The sequence below is a fragment of the Balaenoptera ricei genome, chromosome 1 (genome assembly GCF_028023285.1).
Source record: "Balaenoptera ricei isolate mBalRic1 chromosome 1, mBalRic1.hap2, whole genome shotgun sequence".
Lineage (NCBI taxonomy): Eukaryota > Metazoa > Chordata > Mammalia > Artiodactyla > Balaenopteridae > Balaenoptera > Balaenoptera ricei.
In genome coordinates this window covers 81,590,552-81,606,699 of record NC_082639.1, presented here as the reverse complement: position 1 = coordinate 81,606,699, position 16,148 = coordinate 81,590,552, and the positions used below count along the sequence as shown (strand labels likewise).

The window sequence follows — 16,148 nt, the reverse complement described above, 5'->3', positions numbered from 1 at the left end:
GATTAAAGAAATATAAATTTTTTACTTATTTATTGTAATTTTTCTTTTTATTAATAAATCATTAAAAAGTTCCAACTTTTTAAGGTCCAACTCCACATCCTTTTTCCCTTCTTTCTTTTCCAGACAATAACCACTATCCAGAATGTGTCAATTTCTGCCTCTTAACTCTTCCATATGATGCCTAAATTTTATGTTTGTGTTTGCGATCGGCTACTTCAGTATGTATACAATGGTCTGGCTTAAAATACTCAGTTTTACCATGTTTTAACTAAGAAATTCTTTTCATCTCTTCAGGAGCATCTTCCAGAACTCTTTGTGCATTTTCAGTCTCAGAGTTTTCACACCTCAATGTATGCATCATCTTGGTTTCTGACTATCTTCCTTACGACTTTTCCACTACCAGTTGCAACAAGGATATTTGATATCTTTATGTCTGAGGTGAGAGCTGGGCAATGAGGCGAACGATAAAGGAGATGCATGTGTTCCATGCTAAACTGCTTACCTGGATAATCTCATTTAATCCTATAACAACCCTATCAGTACTATTCATCTCCCCATTTGATAGATGGTAGATGAGAGATGAGGAAGCCGATATTTAGAGAAAGATTAAGTAGCTCGTCTATGGACACATAAGTGGTATAGTAACCAGGATTCAGATGTAGGCATTCAAAATCTGGAACCCACACTCTTAATCAGACCTCTGTTTCACCTCCTTTTTGATTTAGTGAGAATTAGTGAGGGGTAAAATTTACCTTACAGTTAATATTGGTGCAATGCATCTGTTACCCAAAGAGGAAGAAGTAATGAGTATAATTAAATTTCTTCTATCCCATGAACACCTTGCAGGCAGTCCTTTTAATTGTCACTGATATGTAGTAGTGATCCTTTGTCTTGTATATTTTGAGTGAGAAGGTAGGAAGGTAAGGATAGGTGATCAGTGATAGAGAGCACCTAAGAATATTATTAATTGTTATTAATTACATCTTGGGAAGATCAGTTTGTATAATGTAGCTAAATTAGGTTAGTTTGGAGCCAGCAAGTTATGATTCATGTACTGATCTCTTCTGGTTTGCATGCCAAATCTATCCTTCCACTTATTTCTGTAAATAAAGTTTCTTGGAACATAGCCGTGACCATTTGTTGATGTGATGTCTGTGTCTGCTTTTGAGCTGCAATGGCAGGGTTGATTATTTGTGACAGCAACCATAGGGAGGGCTCATAAAGCCTAAAACATTTGTTCTCCAACTCTTTACAGAAAATGTATGCCCACCTCTGTTTAGATCCCTAAATGTTTACTTTAGTATTCTTTTGAATGATTAGTTTTTGTTTTGGAAGAATAAGACAAATTTGACTTTATAATTTGATTCCTCAGGGTTTAGAAATAGTGTTTCGGGTAGGATTAGCGCTTCTTCAAATGAATCAGGCAGAACTGATGGAACTCGACATGGAAGGGATGTTACAGGTAAGCCAGGCCATGATTTCTTGAATGTCTCTAGATTTTACTATTAATTAATTGATAATAAATGGTACTAAGTCATTCTTATGTGTTTTTCCTATTGTATTTTAGCACTTTCAGAAGGTCATTCCACATCAGTTTGATGGTGGTCCAGACAAATTAATCCAGGCAGCTTACCAAGTCAAGTATAACTCAAAAAAAATGAAAAAGTAAGTATTTTATATTTTGTTTTTTTAGTTATGGGGGTTTGTTGACGCATTTAGGAAATTAAATGGAAGAAGCAAAACATTCTAGTGGTGAGTGCAGATTTCCTCCTCATTTTATTGAGCTGTAATGTTTTATTTGGTGGTATTGGTTTCAATATAACCTAAATTTAATATTGGAATTTCATAGTGCTCTAGTGGTGCATGGGATTATTGTGTATTACTTTTAAAACTCCCCTTCCCATTCCACATTGATTAGAATTAGGAACCTGGTAAGTGTATATATGTGAGTGTGCTGTTATTTTAGAAACCGCTTTTGTGGTGTGCTCTAAGTCACTGACATTCTTTTCCTCTTAGTTGATCCCAGTTTATCACTTAAGTTCAAGATTAGCATAACCAGCAAGATAGGCATGAGGTATGCATTAAGTTAAAATTTTGTTTACTGTGTATTACTTTCTAGTGAAACTTTTCTTTGAATATATTTCATAAAAGTTCAAGATATGCAGTGTTGGCCTGTAAAGGTTAATTTTTGAAATATGATAAAGGTGTTAATTAAGAACAACAGCTCTTACTCTTCTAGCTTCCAGCAATTAAATAAATCTTAGCCTTGAGGTCATTGTTAGCATTCCTGACACTTGTTCTCAGTATCTCTGCTGCTGCAACATGAAATTACATTAACATGTACAACGTATTCCCATGGAGATTCCTACTCCAGAAAGTATATTAGAATATGAGTAAGAATTATGTTATTAAAATTAGTTGGTTCTAATTTGCAAAAATACAATTTATCATATTCAACTATTATTGTTAATAAATTACCTGTGAAATTTCTAATAACCAATCACATCACACCATCATTTTGAGACATTACCGACCGAAAAGCTGTTCTGTTCTATAATTGATAAAATCTTAGGAGCCATCTCAATTTCTGCCTGTTGACCTTAATTTAAAAATACTTTATTTGGACTTCCCTGGTGGCGCAGTGGTTAAGAATCTGCCTGCCAATGCAGGGCACACGGGTTTGATCCCTGGTCTGGGAAGATCCCACATGCCACGGGGAGCAACTAAGCCTGTGCGCCACAACTACTGAGCCCGTGTGCTACAGCTACTGAAGCCTGCGTGCCTAGAGCCTATGCTCTGCAACAAGAGAAGCCACCGCAATGAAAAGCCCACACACTGCCACGAAGAGTAGCCCCTGCTTGCCACAACTAGAGGAAGCCCGTGTGCAGCAAAGAAGACCCAGTGCAGCCAAAAATAAATAAATCAATAAATGAATAAATAAATTTATTAGAAAAAAACTTTATTGCTAAAAATTGCTAATCATCATTTGAGCCTTCAGCGAGTTGTAATCTTTTTTACAATAGTAACATCAAAGATCACTGATTATAGATCACCGTAACAAATATGCTTCTGTTTTCTTTCCCTTCCTTTTTTTTTCTTTTGTTGATACTTCCCTTCCTTTTCTATTGCAGTATCTACTTCTTACTGCATTGACTACTTCTTAGTGGTTAATAGTTGTTTATGCATATTCTGGAGAATAATACTTTATCAGTATTAAAAGATGAGTGTCATCCATTTCTACTCCATTTCTACTAGGTATCACTCTCAAAATGTAATGAACTTAGACTTGGACCTGGCTCTGAAGAAGGTTCAAACTTCCTGTGGGTAGGATGGTGGCAGAACAGAAGTAAATAGGCTATTACATTTACAGTCTGGTAGATGTCAATATAACATGTTATTAATATAACATATAAGAGATGCCTAGCCTATGTGTCTTTAAACTGCATACACAGTCTAGTCTGTTGGGGCCCAGGAAAATGTTCAGAGCATGGTAACTAGATTTTCAGTTTCCATTTATATTCTTTCCTAACTTTTATCTGCCCTGATAATATTCCTATGGTAGAGGTATTTTTACTGAGTTCAAGCTTGTAGTACTCGCCACACGACAGGCCAATAAATCGAGATACATGGCGTTGGGGCAAGGAATAGTGACTTTATTTGGAAAGCCAGAAGACCAGGAAGATGGTGGACTGGTGTCCCAGTGAACCGCTTTACCTGAGTTAGGATTTAGGTCTCTTTAATACTAAAAGGAGAGAGTGTGTAGCTGGTTGTTGCAGACTTCTTGGTGCCAGAATCCTTTGTTCTTGCAGCTGTCCACCTGAGTCTAGTCACAATGTTCCTGTCAGCCCTCAACAAGACAAATGTTGTTCTCTGTTCTGCAACTTTTTATCTCTATATGAATGGAAAAGTGTTATATTGATACTTTTAAAGATCAAGCCTGGGAGGCAGAGCCTTGAGAATGGGCTCTCATGTATATTTTAGGCTATAGGCAACATCCTTTTACAAAGGTGCAGAACCAGCATAACTAAGAACAGGCAACAGAACTCAAAGGTTAGAGCTAAAGGAATAGATCCAATTTGGAGTCAGGTTTGTTCTTCTTCATTACAGTATCTTTGTTCTCCTTTCTAGCTCCCCTTTTACAGTCTGCCTTCTACCACTTTATAAAAGTAAGGCAAACCTGTCACACACCAGTTCTACTGTGGTACATTACTTTGGGATATAAAAATCTCTGGGGTACCAAACAAAAGGGACAATTTCAGAATGCCTTGCTACAGAAGGAGTGTGCCCTTAGAGAACAAAGCACGAAAAATCAAATGGAGCAGCTTCTTATTTCATCCAGCTGACAAATGCTTGGCAAGGCTGCCTTATCTTGCTTATATTTAGAATTGAAAAATAGAATGGTGGTTATGGGGTTATGTATTAACATACTTATTTGAGTTGAAAAAGAACATGAACTTTAGTGATAGAGAAAGTAAATATAATTTGACTCATTGGTTAGTAACAGTGACTGCCTTTGCTGCTTAGGTTATAGAGTAGACATCCATAAATTGAATAAATCTCATTTAAAGTTTTAGTGAAAAAATTTAAGCATATATAAATCATATCCTTTGCAACTGTAGGCACTTAAGTAACAAAAATTTTTTAGACTTCTTTAAAGTATATAAGGGGCAACATTCTTTTAGCAGGTACATGAGAAAAAAAAGTTGAAGACCACTGACATGGTTGGATAGGAGGATGGCAGAAGATGAAGATTCAGGTTGTTTTCTGAAGGAGAGGGCACCAGAGTATACTTTTGAAGAACTTATGTTTCCAATTGCTGGGGTTAAATGATGACTACAGAGAGGGAGTTCCTCCTTTGTGGAACTTACAGAAGTGCAGAAGACTGAGATATAAAAACCTCTGGAGTTCCAAACAAAAGGTACAATTTCAGAATGACTTGCCCCAGAAGGAGTGTGCCCTGAGAGAGCAAAGCGAGAAAAATCAAATGGAGCAGCTTCTGAACAAATATACAGTATCATGTCCATCAGTGGCAGTGCCATGAAGGAAAAGTAAAGGAGGATGAAGGACATGGAAGTGATGGGGTGCTTTTTTTAGATAGAGAACTCAGGGCACACAGACTGATAAAGCACCATTTGAGCAGACACCTGAAGGAAGTGAGAGAGGGAGCCATGTGGTTATCTGGGCAAGTATATTTCATGCTGAGAGAGCAGTAAATGTAATGAATGAAATAAGAATGATTGATTAAGAACAGTAAAAAGCCAGTGTGACTGTACCATAGGCAAATGGGAGTGTAGTAGGCAGTGAAATTTGAAACGTGGTGGGAACCTAGGGGTATTTAAAGCTGTGCTATCCTGTATGGTAGCCACTACCTGTATGTGGCTATTTAAATAGAATTAAAGATTCATTAAATCAGTTCTATTAGCCGTGTTTCAGCTGCTCACTAATCACTCACATGTGGTTTAGAGGTTTCTTTAAGATATGAATGTTGCAAGCAATCAGTCTTAGCCTTTGGCTTCTTTTGTTGTAATTTTTATTTTGGTATCCTTTTAAACTTTTCTAAAAAGTTACAAATATACTACAAGGAACTCCCTTATGCCACTTATCCAAATTCACCAATTGTTTACATTTTGCCCCATTTGTTTTATTTTCCTCCCCCCCCCACACACACATGCATATATATAAATAAAATAATATGTGTGTGTGTGTGTAAGTAAAATCCATACCCATTATTTTTGGGAGGACCCATTTTAGAGTAAGTTGAGATATTGTGCCCTTTATCCTTAAATACTTGAATATGTACTTCCTAAGAACAGAGCTTTTTTTTTTTTTTTAAAACTGAAGTCAGCAGTTAATCAAAATCAGGAAATTATCATAGATACAATAGTATTCTAATCCATAATAGAAGTTCAAATTTTATCACTTGTCCCAATAATATTCCTTACAACAATCTCCTCCTCCCATCCCCAACTTCTACCCACTCCCCACACTTAATCCCTTACCCCCTGGGTCCTGTATCCACTCCAGACCCTCCAAGATTGTATATTGCAATTTGTTTATTTATTTATTTATTTAAAGATTTAATTTTATTTATTTTTGGCTGTGTTGGGTCTTCATTGCTGCATGCGGGCTTTCTCTAGTTGCGGCGAGCGGGGGCTACTCTTCGTTATGGTGCGCAGACTTCTCCTTGCGGTGGCTTCTCGTGTTGCAGAGCACGGGCTCTAGGCACGTGGGCTTCAGTCGTTGCGGCACGCAGGCTCAGTAGTTGTGGTGCACGGGCTTAGTTGCTCCGCGGCATGTGGGATCTTCCCAGACCAGGGCTCGAACCCATGTCCCCTGCATTGGCAGGCAGATTCTTATACACTGCGCCACCAGGGAAGTCCCGTGTATTGCATTAAGTCTTCCATGTTTGTATTGTAAATAGTGTCTGTTCAATCTCCTTTAATCTGAAATGCTCTCTCAATGCTTTGTGTTTCTCGACCTTGATATATTTGAAGAGTACAGGCCAGTTATTTTGTAGAAGATCCCACAATTTCGGTTTATCTAACATTTCCTCATTATTAGATTCAGGTTGCACATTTTTGGCAGGTATACCAATAATATTGTGTCTTCTCGTCAATTTTGGCTTGTCTCAATATTGATGATGTTACCTTTTTCAAAAAAAATCTATTTATTTTAAATTTTTTATTGAAATATAGTTGATTTACAATGTTGTGTTAGTTTCAGGTGTACAGCAAAGTGATTCAGATATATATACACACACACACACACACACACACATATATATGTATATATATATATATTCTTTTTTTATATTCTCTTCCATTATAGGTTATTACAAGATATTTAGTATAGTTCCCTGTGCTATACAGTAGGTCCATGTTGGTTATCTATTTTATGTATAGTAATGTGTATATTTTAATCCCAAACTCCTAATTTATCCTCCCCGCTTTGGTAGCCATAAGTTTGTTTTCTATGTCTGTGAGTCTATTTCTGTTCTATAAATAAGTTCATTTGTATCATTTTTTTATATTGCACATATAAGCAATATCATATGCTACTTAGCTTTCTCTGGCTTACTTCAATTCACTTAGTATGATAATCTTTAGGTCCATCCATGTTGCTTCAAATGGCATTATTCCATTCTTTTTTAAGGCTGAGTAATAGTCCATAGTGTGTATGTACCACATCTTCTTTATCCATTTATCTGTTAATGGACACTTAGGTTTCTTCCATGTCTTGTATTGTAAATAGTGCTGCTATGAACATTGGGGTGCATGTATCTTTTCAGCTTATGTTTTTCTCCAGATATATGCCCAGGAGTGGGATTGCAGGATCATACAGTAGCTCTACTTTCAGTTTCTTAAGGAAGATGATGTTAGCTTTGATCACTTGGTTAAGGTGATGTCTGCCAGATTTCACTACTATAAAGTTATTATTTTTTCTTTATGAGTCAGTAATTTGTGTCAAGGTACTTTGAGATTATATAATATCCTGTTCCTTACCTAACTTTCCCTCCCCATATTTGGCTCTGTTTATGATTGTCTCAACTCCCTCATTCCTTCCTTATTAATTGGCATTCTAGTGTAAGGAAGAGGTTTCCCTTCTTTCTCTTTTTAGTTATCTCTTTGCTTGCTTGCTTGCTTATTTATTTATTTATATCTGTGTGAATCCACTGAGTTTTTTTTTTTAAGAACTACTAGGTGGTTTTCAGACTGGTTTTTGAGAAGCCCTGTGTTTGTTTGTTTTTAATTAATTTGTTTGTTTTCATTTTTTGGCTGTGTTGGGTCTTTGTTGCTGCGCATGGGCTTTCTCCAGTTGAGGCAAGCAGGGGCTACTCTTTGTTGCGGTGCGTGGGCCTCTCATTGTCGTGGCTTCTCTTGTTGCAGAGCACGGGCTCTAGGCGCATGGGCTTCAGTAGTTGTGGCACACGGGCTCAGTAGTTGTGGCTCGTGGGCTCTAGAGTGCAGGCTCAGTAGTTGTGGTGCACGGGCTCGGTAGTTTCTCCCCAGCATGTGGGATCCTCCCAGGCCAGGGATGGAACCCATGTTCCCTGCATTGGCAGGCGGATTCTTAACCACTGCACCACCAGGGAAGTCCACTGTGTCTTATTTTATTTGGTGAATTATAGTCCATTACTCTCAAGTTGTCCCTGCTTTGTCCACTGGGAACCCCTTCAAGCTGGCTGCCATGTCTTTTTGACAAGTTCCCATGATTCTTTGAGAATTCCCTTACTTTTAGGGCAACAAAATATTCCAGATTCATCTTGTACCTTACTTCCTTCTACACAGGAAAAAGGCATTTCTCCAAAGAGCCTTGATTACTTTTGGTAAGCCTTTGAAAGGTAGTCTGAAGGTAATGGATAGCCACCTAATCATTTTTTTTTAATATAGTTTTTTTTTTTAAGAGTATAGTATTTTTTTTGTGTTTTATTTTATTTATTTATTTATTTTTGGCTGTGTTGGGTCTTTGTTTCTGTGCGAGGGCTTTCTCTAGTTGCGGCAAGCGGGGGCCACTCTTCATCGTGGTGCGCGGGCCTTTCACTGTCGCGGCCTCTCTTGTTGCGGGGCACAGGCTCCAGATGCGCAGGCTCAGTAGTTGTGGCTCACGGGCCTAGTTGCTCCGTGGCATGTGGGATCTTCCCGGACCAGGGCTCGAACCCGTATCCCCTGCATTGGAAGGCAGATTCTCAACCACTGCACCACCAGGGAAGCCCTAGCCACCTAATCATTTTAACTCTGGGAATGACATGATCCAAATCAACATTTTTATTTTTATTTTTTAAAATTATTATTCTTTAAAATAAATAAATAAATGTATGTATTTATTTATTTATTTTGGCTGCTTTGGGTCTTCGTTGCTGTGCGCGGGCTTTCTCTAGTTGAGGTAAGTGGGGGCTACTCTTTGTTGCAGTGTGCGGGCTTCTCATTGCAGTGGCTTCTCTTGTTGTGAAGCACAGGCTCTAGGTGCACAGGCTTCAGTAGTTGTAGCACGTGGGCTCAGTAGTTGTGGCTCGCAAGCTCTAGAGCGCAGGCTCAGTAGTTGTGGCACGTGGGCTTAGTTGCTCCATGGCATGTGGGATCTTCCCAGACCAGGGCTCGAACCCACGTTGCCTTCATTGACAGGCCGATTCTTAACTACTGTGCCACCAGGGAAGTCCCCAAAAAATACCACTCTGGTAATAGTGTTTAGAAAAGATTGAGTTAAGAAACTGACAAGTAGCAAGAACAATTAAAAGATTCCTCTAGTAATTTAGATAAGCCATAACAAAGGCCTAAAAATACTACCAGTGAAGGGAGAATGAGGGAGCTTTGCAGCTACTTGGAAGTAGGTTTGCAGAAACCTGATCACACCTCAGCCAGGTGATCAAGGTCAACATCAACAGTGGTATCCTGTTGATAGTTTATACCTTTGATGTGATGTGATGAAAATGGGACTTAACCTCTGTGGTCTTCCTCCCCCAAAACCCATAATACCAGTATAATCATGAGCAAAGCATGAGACAAATCCCAGTTGAGGGACATACTACAGAATACCTGATGACCAGTACTCCTCAAAGTGTCAGGGTCATCAAAAACATGGAAAGTCTGAGAAACTGTCCTAACCATGGGACTTTAAGAAGACGTGACAGCTAAATGTAGTGTGGTATCCTGGATGGGATCCTAGAGTAGAAAAAGGACATTAGCCAAAAATTTTGGAAACCTGAGTAAAGTATGGACTTTAGTTGTCAATAATGTATTAATATTGGTTCATTAATTATCATAAATGTACTATACTAATGTAAGATGTAAACCTAGGAGAAACTGGGGATGGGGTCTATAGAAACTCTGTACTCTTCTAATTATTTTGTAAATCTAAAACTGTTCTAAAAAATAAAGTTTATTTTAAAAAATGATCAATGCAGATGAAAAAGTAATACTGAATTTTAGAGCAGTGTTAAGGTGGTTGAATTGAACATGCTTGGTGACTGAATTGGGAAACAAGGATTAAATGATAACTCGTAGTGTTTTGTTGTAGGTTTGTGAATGAGTAATGATGACATTTATCACAATACATTACAAAATATCTACTTCACAGTAGTCATTCGTGAAGGCTATAAAGTTATTTCAACAGTGCAGCCATTGTTCAAAATGTTTCGCACCGTTTTAGAATCAAAATTTTTTGGATATCCTGTATTCTTTTAGACATACCAAAGTAAGAGACATAGCAGTGTAGCAGTTAAGGGTGTGACCTTAGGCAAGTTTCTCCTTCTTTCTAAGTCTCAAAATTGGCATATTACATAGTCACTCTGGACAGAAGATTGTGAAAAGATGGCAGAGTAGGAAGCACCAGGAATCTGTCTGCCACCTAGACAATAGTTGGCACTGCCAGAATCTGTCTGATGTTAGCTATTTTGAAACTCTGAAGTCTATTGAAGACTTGTAACTTCTAGGGGTAGGCATGGTAAATTGCAGTTAATTTGATCAGTTCAGGTCTTAGCACATTACCCATTCTCTACCCCTTAGCCACTGACAGGCAGCTGTGCTTGTATTCCTGGAACAGCCTGCATGCAGCTTGTGGGAGTCAGGGTGGGCAAAAAAGACCGTGTCCTCCACATATTGGGGATCTGTGCTCTGATTCCTGATCACTGTTTATGATTGGACAGGTGCAAAGAAGTTGTTGTTGCACATCTCCCCATTGATGTTGCACCTCTCTCCACTGTTGTTGCACCTCTTCCTCTGGCTGAAGAGACTGCCAAGAGATTTAAAGGGCTTGTGCCCTTTTCTCCCCTTCATTTTTTTCTTTTTCCCCTTTTGGGAGCCAGACACAAAAGACTAGCACGTTCAAAAACAACTGCATATATGGAGAAAATTAAAACGTTACTGTGCATGCCCAAGGGAGAGGCTCAGAAAAGACCTGCGGATACCATAAGTTTACAGCTCAGGTTGGTCATCAACACAGAGACAGCCTATAACAATCAAAAAGACAAAAACAATAACAAAAAATCCCCCAGCAAATCCTGGGGAGGGGGAGAATCTGATTTTCAGAGTTACCACATAACTAGATTCAAATGTCTAGTTTTCAACAACAAAAAAATCAAGGCATGTAAAGAAACAGGAAAATATGACCCATTCAAAGGAAAAAAATAAACTGTATCTGAAGGAGACTTCATGGCAGATTTGGTAGAGACTTTAAAAGATGCTCAAAGAAATAAAGGAAGATGTGGGAAAAGTAAAAAAGATGTATGAACACAATGGAAATATCAGTAAAGGGATAGAAAATCTAAAAACAAACCAAAAAGAAATTCTGGATCTGAAAAGTACAATAACTGAAATGAAAAGTTCACTAGAGTGATTGAAAGGCAGATTTGAGCAGGTAGAAGAATAAGTGAACCTGAAGATAGGATACTGGAAATAACTGAGTTTGAGGAACAGCAACAACAAAAAAGACCCAAGAAAAGTGAACAGAGCCTAAGGGACCTGCGGGATACCATCAAGTGGACCAACATACACATTGTGGGAATCTGAGAAGGTGGGGTGGAGGGAGAGAATGTTTGAAGAAATAATGGCTGAAAACTTAACAAATTTGTTGAAAGACATGAATATAAACATTTAAGAAGCTCATTGAACTCCAAGTAAAGTGATGTGAAAAAGACCCCACGCCAAGACACATTATAATCAGACTTGCAAAAGGCAAAGAGAGAGCAAATCTTGAAGGCAGCAAAAGAGAAGCCAATCATTATGTACAAGGGATTCTCAATAAGATTATAAACATACTTCTTATCAGACACTTTGGAGGCCAGAAGACAAGTGGGCCTTCATATCCAAAGTGCTAAAAGGAAAAACAGTCAGGAATCCTGTATCTGGCAAAACTGTCTTTCAAAAGTGAGGGAAAAATCGAGACATTCCCAGGTGAATGAAGGCTAAGCTCGTTATCACTAGATCTGCCCTTCAGGAAATACTCATTCCTGCAGGGTGAAATGAAAGGACGCTCACGAAACAGTAACTCAAAGTCATATCACAAAATGAAGGTCTTAATTAAGGCAAACACATGGGCAATTATGAAAGCTATTATTATCATAACAGTGGATTGTAACTCCACTTTTTGTTTTCTACATGATTTAATAAATTAATACATTTTTTAAAAAAGCAATTATTAGTCTAAAAGCTACTAGTATTGTAATTTTTGTTTGTATCTCCAAGTCTTGTTTTCTACATTATTTAGGAGACTAATAGATTTAAAAGAATCATTAGTTTGTGTTTTGGGGCACACAATGTATAAATACATGTTTTTGTGACCAGTAACCAAAAGCGGTGGGAAAGAAGCTATAAAAGAGCAGAGTTCTTGTATATTATTGAAGTTAAGCTGCTATAAATTCAAATTAGAGTATTATAACTTTAGAATGTTAATATAATCTCCATGGAACCACAAAGAAAATAACAATGGAATATACACAATAGGAAATTAGAAAGGAATTTAAGCATTTCACTACAAAAAAACCAACTAAACACTAAAGACAACAATAATGCAGGAAATGAGGGACAAAAAAAGCTACAAGGCATATAGAAAACAAATAGCAAAATGACAGTAAGTCCTTCCTTATCAGTACTTACTTTAAAAGTAAATGAATTAAACTCTCCAAAAGACATAGATTGGCAGAATGGGGAAAACCACATGATCCAACTATATGTTATCTACAGGTGACTGATTTTAGATCCAAAGATGCAAATAGATTGAAAGCAAAAGGTTGGGAAAAGATATTCCATGCAAATAGTAAACAAAAGAGAACAGAGGTAGCTATAGTAATATCAGACAAAACAGACTTTAATTTTAAAAGTTTCCAAGAGACAAAGACAGGTAATATATATTAATGAAAGGTTCAATATAGCAATAGGTGTAACAATTATAAACATTTATACGCCGATGACAGACTATCAAAATATGTGAAGCAAAAATGGACAGAATTAAAGTGAGAAATGGACAGTTCTACAGTAGTAGTTGGAGACTTCAATATCCCACTCTCAGTAATGGATAGAACAGCCAGAGAGAATATAAGTAAGGAAATAGAGGACTCAACACAATAAACCAACTATCTAATAGAGATACACAGCACACTCTACCCAATAACAACAACACTGTTAAGTCTCAGTAGATTTTAAGAGATGTACAAAATATCTTCTCCAGCTGTAACAAGTTGAAGTTAGATATCAATAACAGAAGTAAAACCAGAAACAGCAATTTTTTTGAAATTAAACAACACACTCTTGAACAACCAATGGATCAGTGAAGAAGTTTTATTTTTCAGTAGCATCAAAAGAAATACTTAGGAATTAACTTAACCAAGGAGGCGAAAGACTTGTACAATGAAAACGTCAAAACATTACTGCAAGAAATTAAAGATATAAACAAATGGAAACACATCCCATGTTCAAGGATTGGAAGACTTAATCTTGTTAAGATGTCAATACTACCCAAAAAGATCTACAGATTCAGTGCAGTCCTTATCAAAATACTGATGACATCTTTTTTGCAGATAGAAAACCCCATTCTAAAATTCATATGGGACCTTAAAGGACCCCAAATAGCCAAAATAATCTTGAACAAGATCAACAAAGCTGGAGGACTCACACATCCTGATTTCTAAACTTACTGCAAAGCTACAGTAATCAAAACAGGTTGGCACTGGAATAAAGATAGAAATAAGCCCTTACATACATGATCAAATGATTTTTGTCAAGGATGCTGAGGCCATTCAATATGGAAAGGACTGCCTTTCAACAAATGGTACAGAGAAAACCAGATATCCACATGCGAAAATATGAAGTTGGACCCTCACCTAACACCATATGCAAAATTTAAGTCAAAATGGATCAAAGATCTAAATATAAGAACTAAAACTAAAACTCTTAGATGAAAACATAGGGCAAAAGCTTCATGACATTGGATTTGGCAATGATATCTTGCATATGACACCAACGGCACAGACAACAAAAGAAAAAATAGACAAACTAAAGTTCATGAAAAATTTAAAATTTGGATATTAAGAGGTAAAAACTTTCAGTTACAAAATGAGTCCTCAGTGTGAAATGTACAGTGTGGAGACTATGGTCAGTAGTTATATAATAGCTTTGTTAGGTGATCCTTTTGAAATGTATAGAAATGTCAAGTCACTATGTTGTGTACCAGGAACTAACATAGTGTTGTAGGTCAGTTATATTTCAGAAACAAATAAGCTCATAGAAAAAGAGATCAGATTTGTTGTTACTAGAGATGGGGGCCAAGAGAGGGGGAATTGATAAAGGCAGTCAAAAGGCACAAACTTCCAGTTTTTAGATAAATAAATACTGGGGGTGTAATGTATAACATGATAAAGATAGATAACACTGCTGTACATTATATATGAAGGTTGTTAAGAGAGTAAATTCTGAGTTCCCATCACAAGGAAAAAAATTTTCTTTTTCTATTTTAAGCCCTAGAGCGGAACAACTTTAATTTAAAAATGTAACAGGTTAGGGCTTCCCTGGTGGAGCGCTGGTTAAGAATCCGCCTGCCAGTGCAGGGGACAAGGGTTCAAGCCCTGGTCCGCGAAGTTCCCACATGCCACAGAGCAACGAAGCCCATGCGCCACAACTACTGACCCTGCGCTCTAGAGCCTGCGAGCCACAACTACGGAAGCCTGCGTGCCTAGAGCCTGTGCTTCGCAACAAGAAAAGCCAACACAATGAGAAGCCCACACACCGCAACGAAGAGCAGCCCCCGCTTGCTGCAACTAGAGGAAGTACGCAGGCAGCAAGGAAGACCCAACGCAGCCAAAAATAAATGAAGTAAATAAATAAATAAATAAAATTTTTTAATCTATATGCGGTAATGGATGTTCACTAAACTTATTGTGGTAATAATTCATGATGTATATAAGTCAAATCATTATGCTGTACACCTTAAACTTATACGACGCTGTATGTCAGTTATATCTCAATAAAACTGGAAGAAAAAATAAAAATAAAAAATTCAGAAATGTTCTATCTCCATTAGAGGCTCATAAAATTTAAAAATAAAATTTTACTGTACTTTGAGAAAATTTTTGTGTATTCTAAGACACTCAACAGAAAAAGGCAACCCACAGAATGGGAGAAAATGTTTGCAAATCACATATCTGATAAAACATTAATATCTAGAATATATACAGAACTCTTAAAACTCAACAGCCAAAAACTAAACAGCTGGATTAAAAAATGGACAATGAATTTGAATAGACATTTCTCCAAAGAAGAGATATAAATGGTCAATTAGCACATAAAGAGACGCTCAATGTATGGTATAATATGGGTGAACTATGGGGACATTATGCTAAGTGAAATAAGCCAGTCACAATAGGACAAATACTGTATGATTCCACTTATATGAGATACTTAGTGTTGTCAGACTCACATAGACAGAATGTAAAATGGTTGTAGCCAGGGCCCGGTGAGAGGGGGAAATGGGGTGTTATTGTTTCATAGGTACAGAGTTTCAGTTTTATAAGATGAAAAAAGCTGTGGACATGATGGTGGTGATGGCTGCACAACATTATAAATGTATTTAATACCACTGAATTGTACATTTAAAAATAGTTAAGATGGTAAAGTTTGTTATGTGTATTTTACCACAGTAAAAAAATGTTCTGTGAGATAAATGAAATTATACATAGTAAATAATAGATTCTTGTCCTTTGAGGGAGAACTTGATTTTTAAAGGAAGCTATAAGTTATGTGGGGCCTGGTTATTATTTGGAGGGTTTAACTTGTTATTAACATTTTTGATTGAGAGTAAGATATAAAAATAATTTGGTAGAACTAATTTTTGGATGGCCGATAATTTTTTAAGATAATTTTGTGTTTATAGTAGAGTTGCAAAAATAGTACATTGCATTTGTTATTTCTTACTCTCCTACAGTCCATGACAGTTGTTCAGTCTTTTCTTGTCTTTTCTGACCTTGGCACTTCTGATGAGAGCTGGTCAAATATTTTTTAGAATGTCCTTCAATTGGGGTTTGATGATTTCTCTTGATTAGATTGAGGATATGCATTATTGGTAAGATACCACAGAGGTGAGGTGCCTTTCTCAGCACATTTTAACAGGGGGTGTGTCATGTCAATAGGCATTACTGGTGATGTTAACCTTCATCTTTTGGC

General features: G+C 37.2%; 1 protein-coding gene across 6 annotated transcripts in view; it reads left to right on the top strand.

Moving 5' to 3' along the window:
- The window catches only part of EVI5 (ecotropic viral integration site 5), a 223,668-nt gene that overhangs the window by 91,094 nt on the left and 116,426 nt on the right, over positions 1 to 16,148 (top strand). For all 6 annotated transcript variants that reach the window (XM_059926358.1, XM_059926351.1, XM_059926347.1 and 3 more), the window contains 3 exons: positions 295 to 438; positions 1,373 to 1,462; positions 1,568 to 1,665. In XM_059926358.1, the coding sequence (XP_059782341.1) occupies positions 295 to 438; positions 1,373 to 1,462; positions 1,568 to 1,665 (332 nt within the window). The remainder of the gene's footprint in view (positions 1 to 294; positions 439 to 1,372; positions 1,463 to 1,567; positions 1,666 to 16,148) is intronic.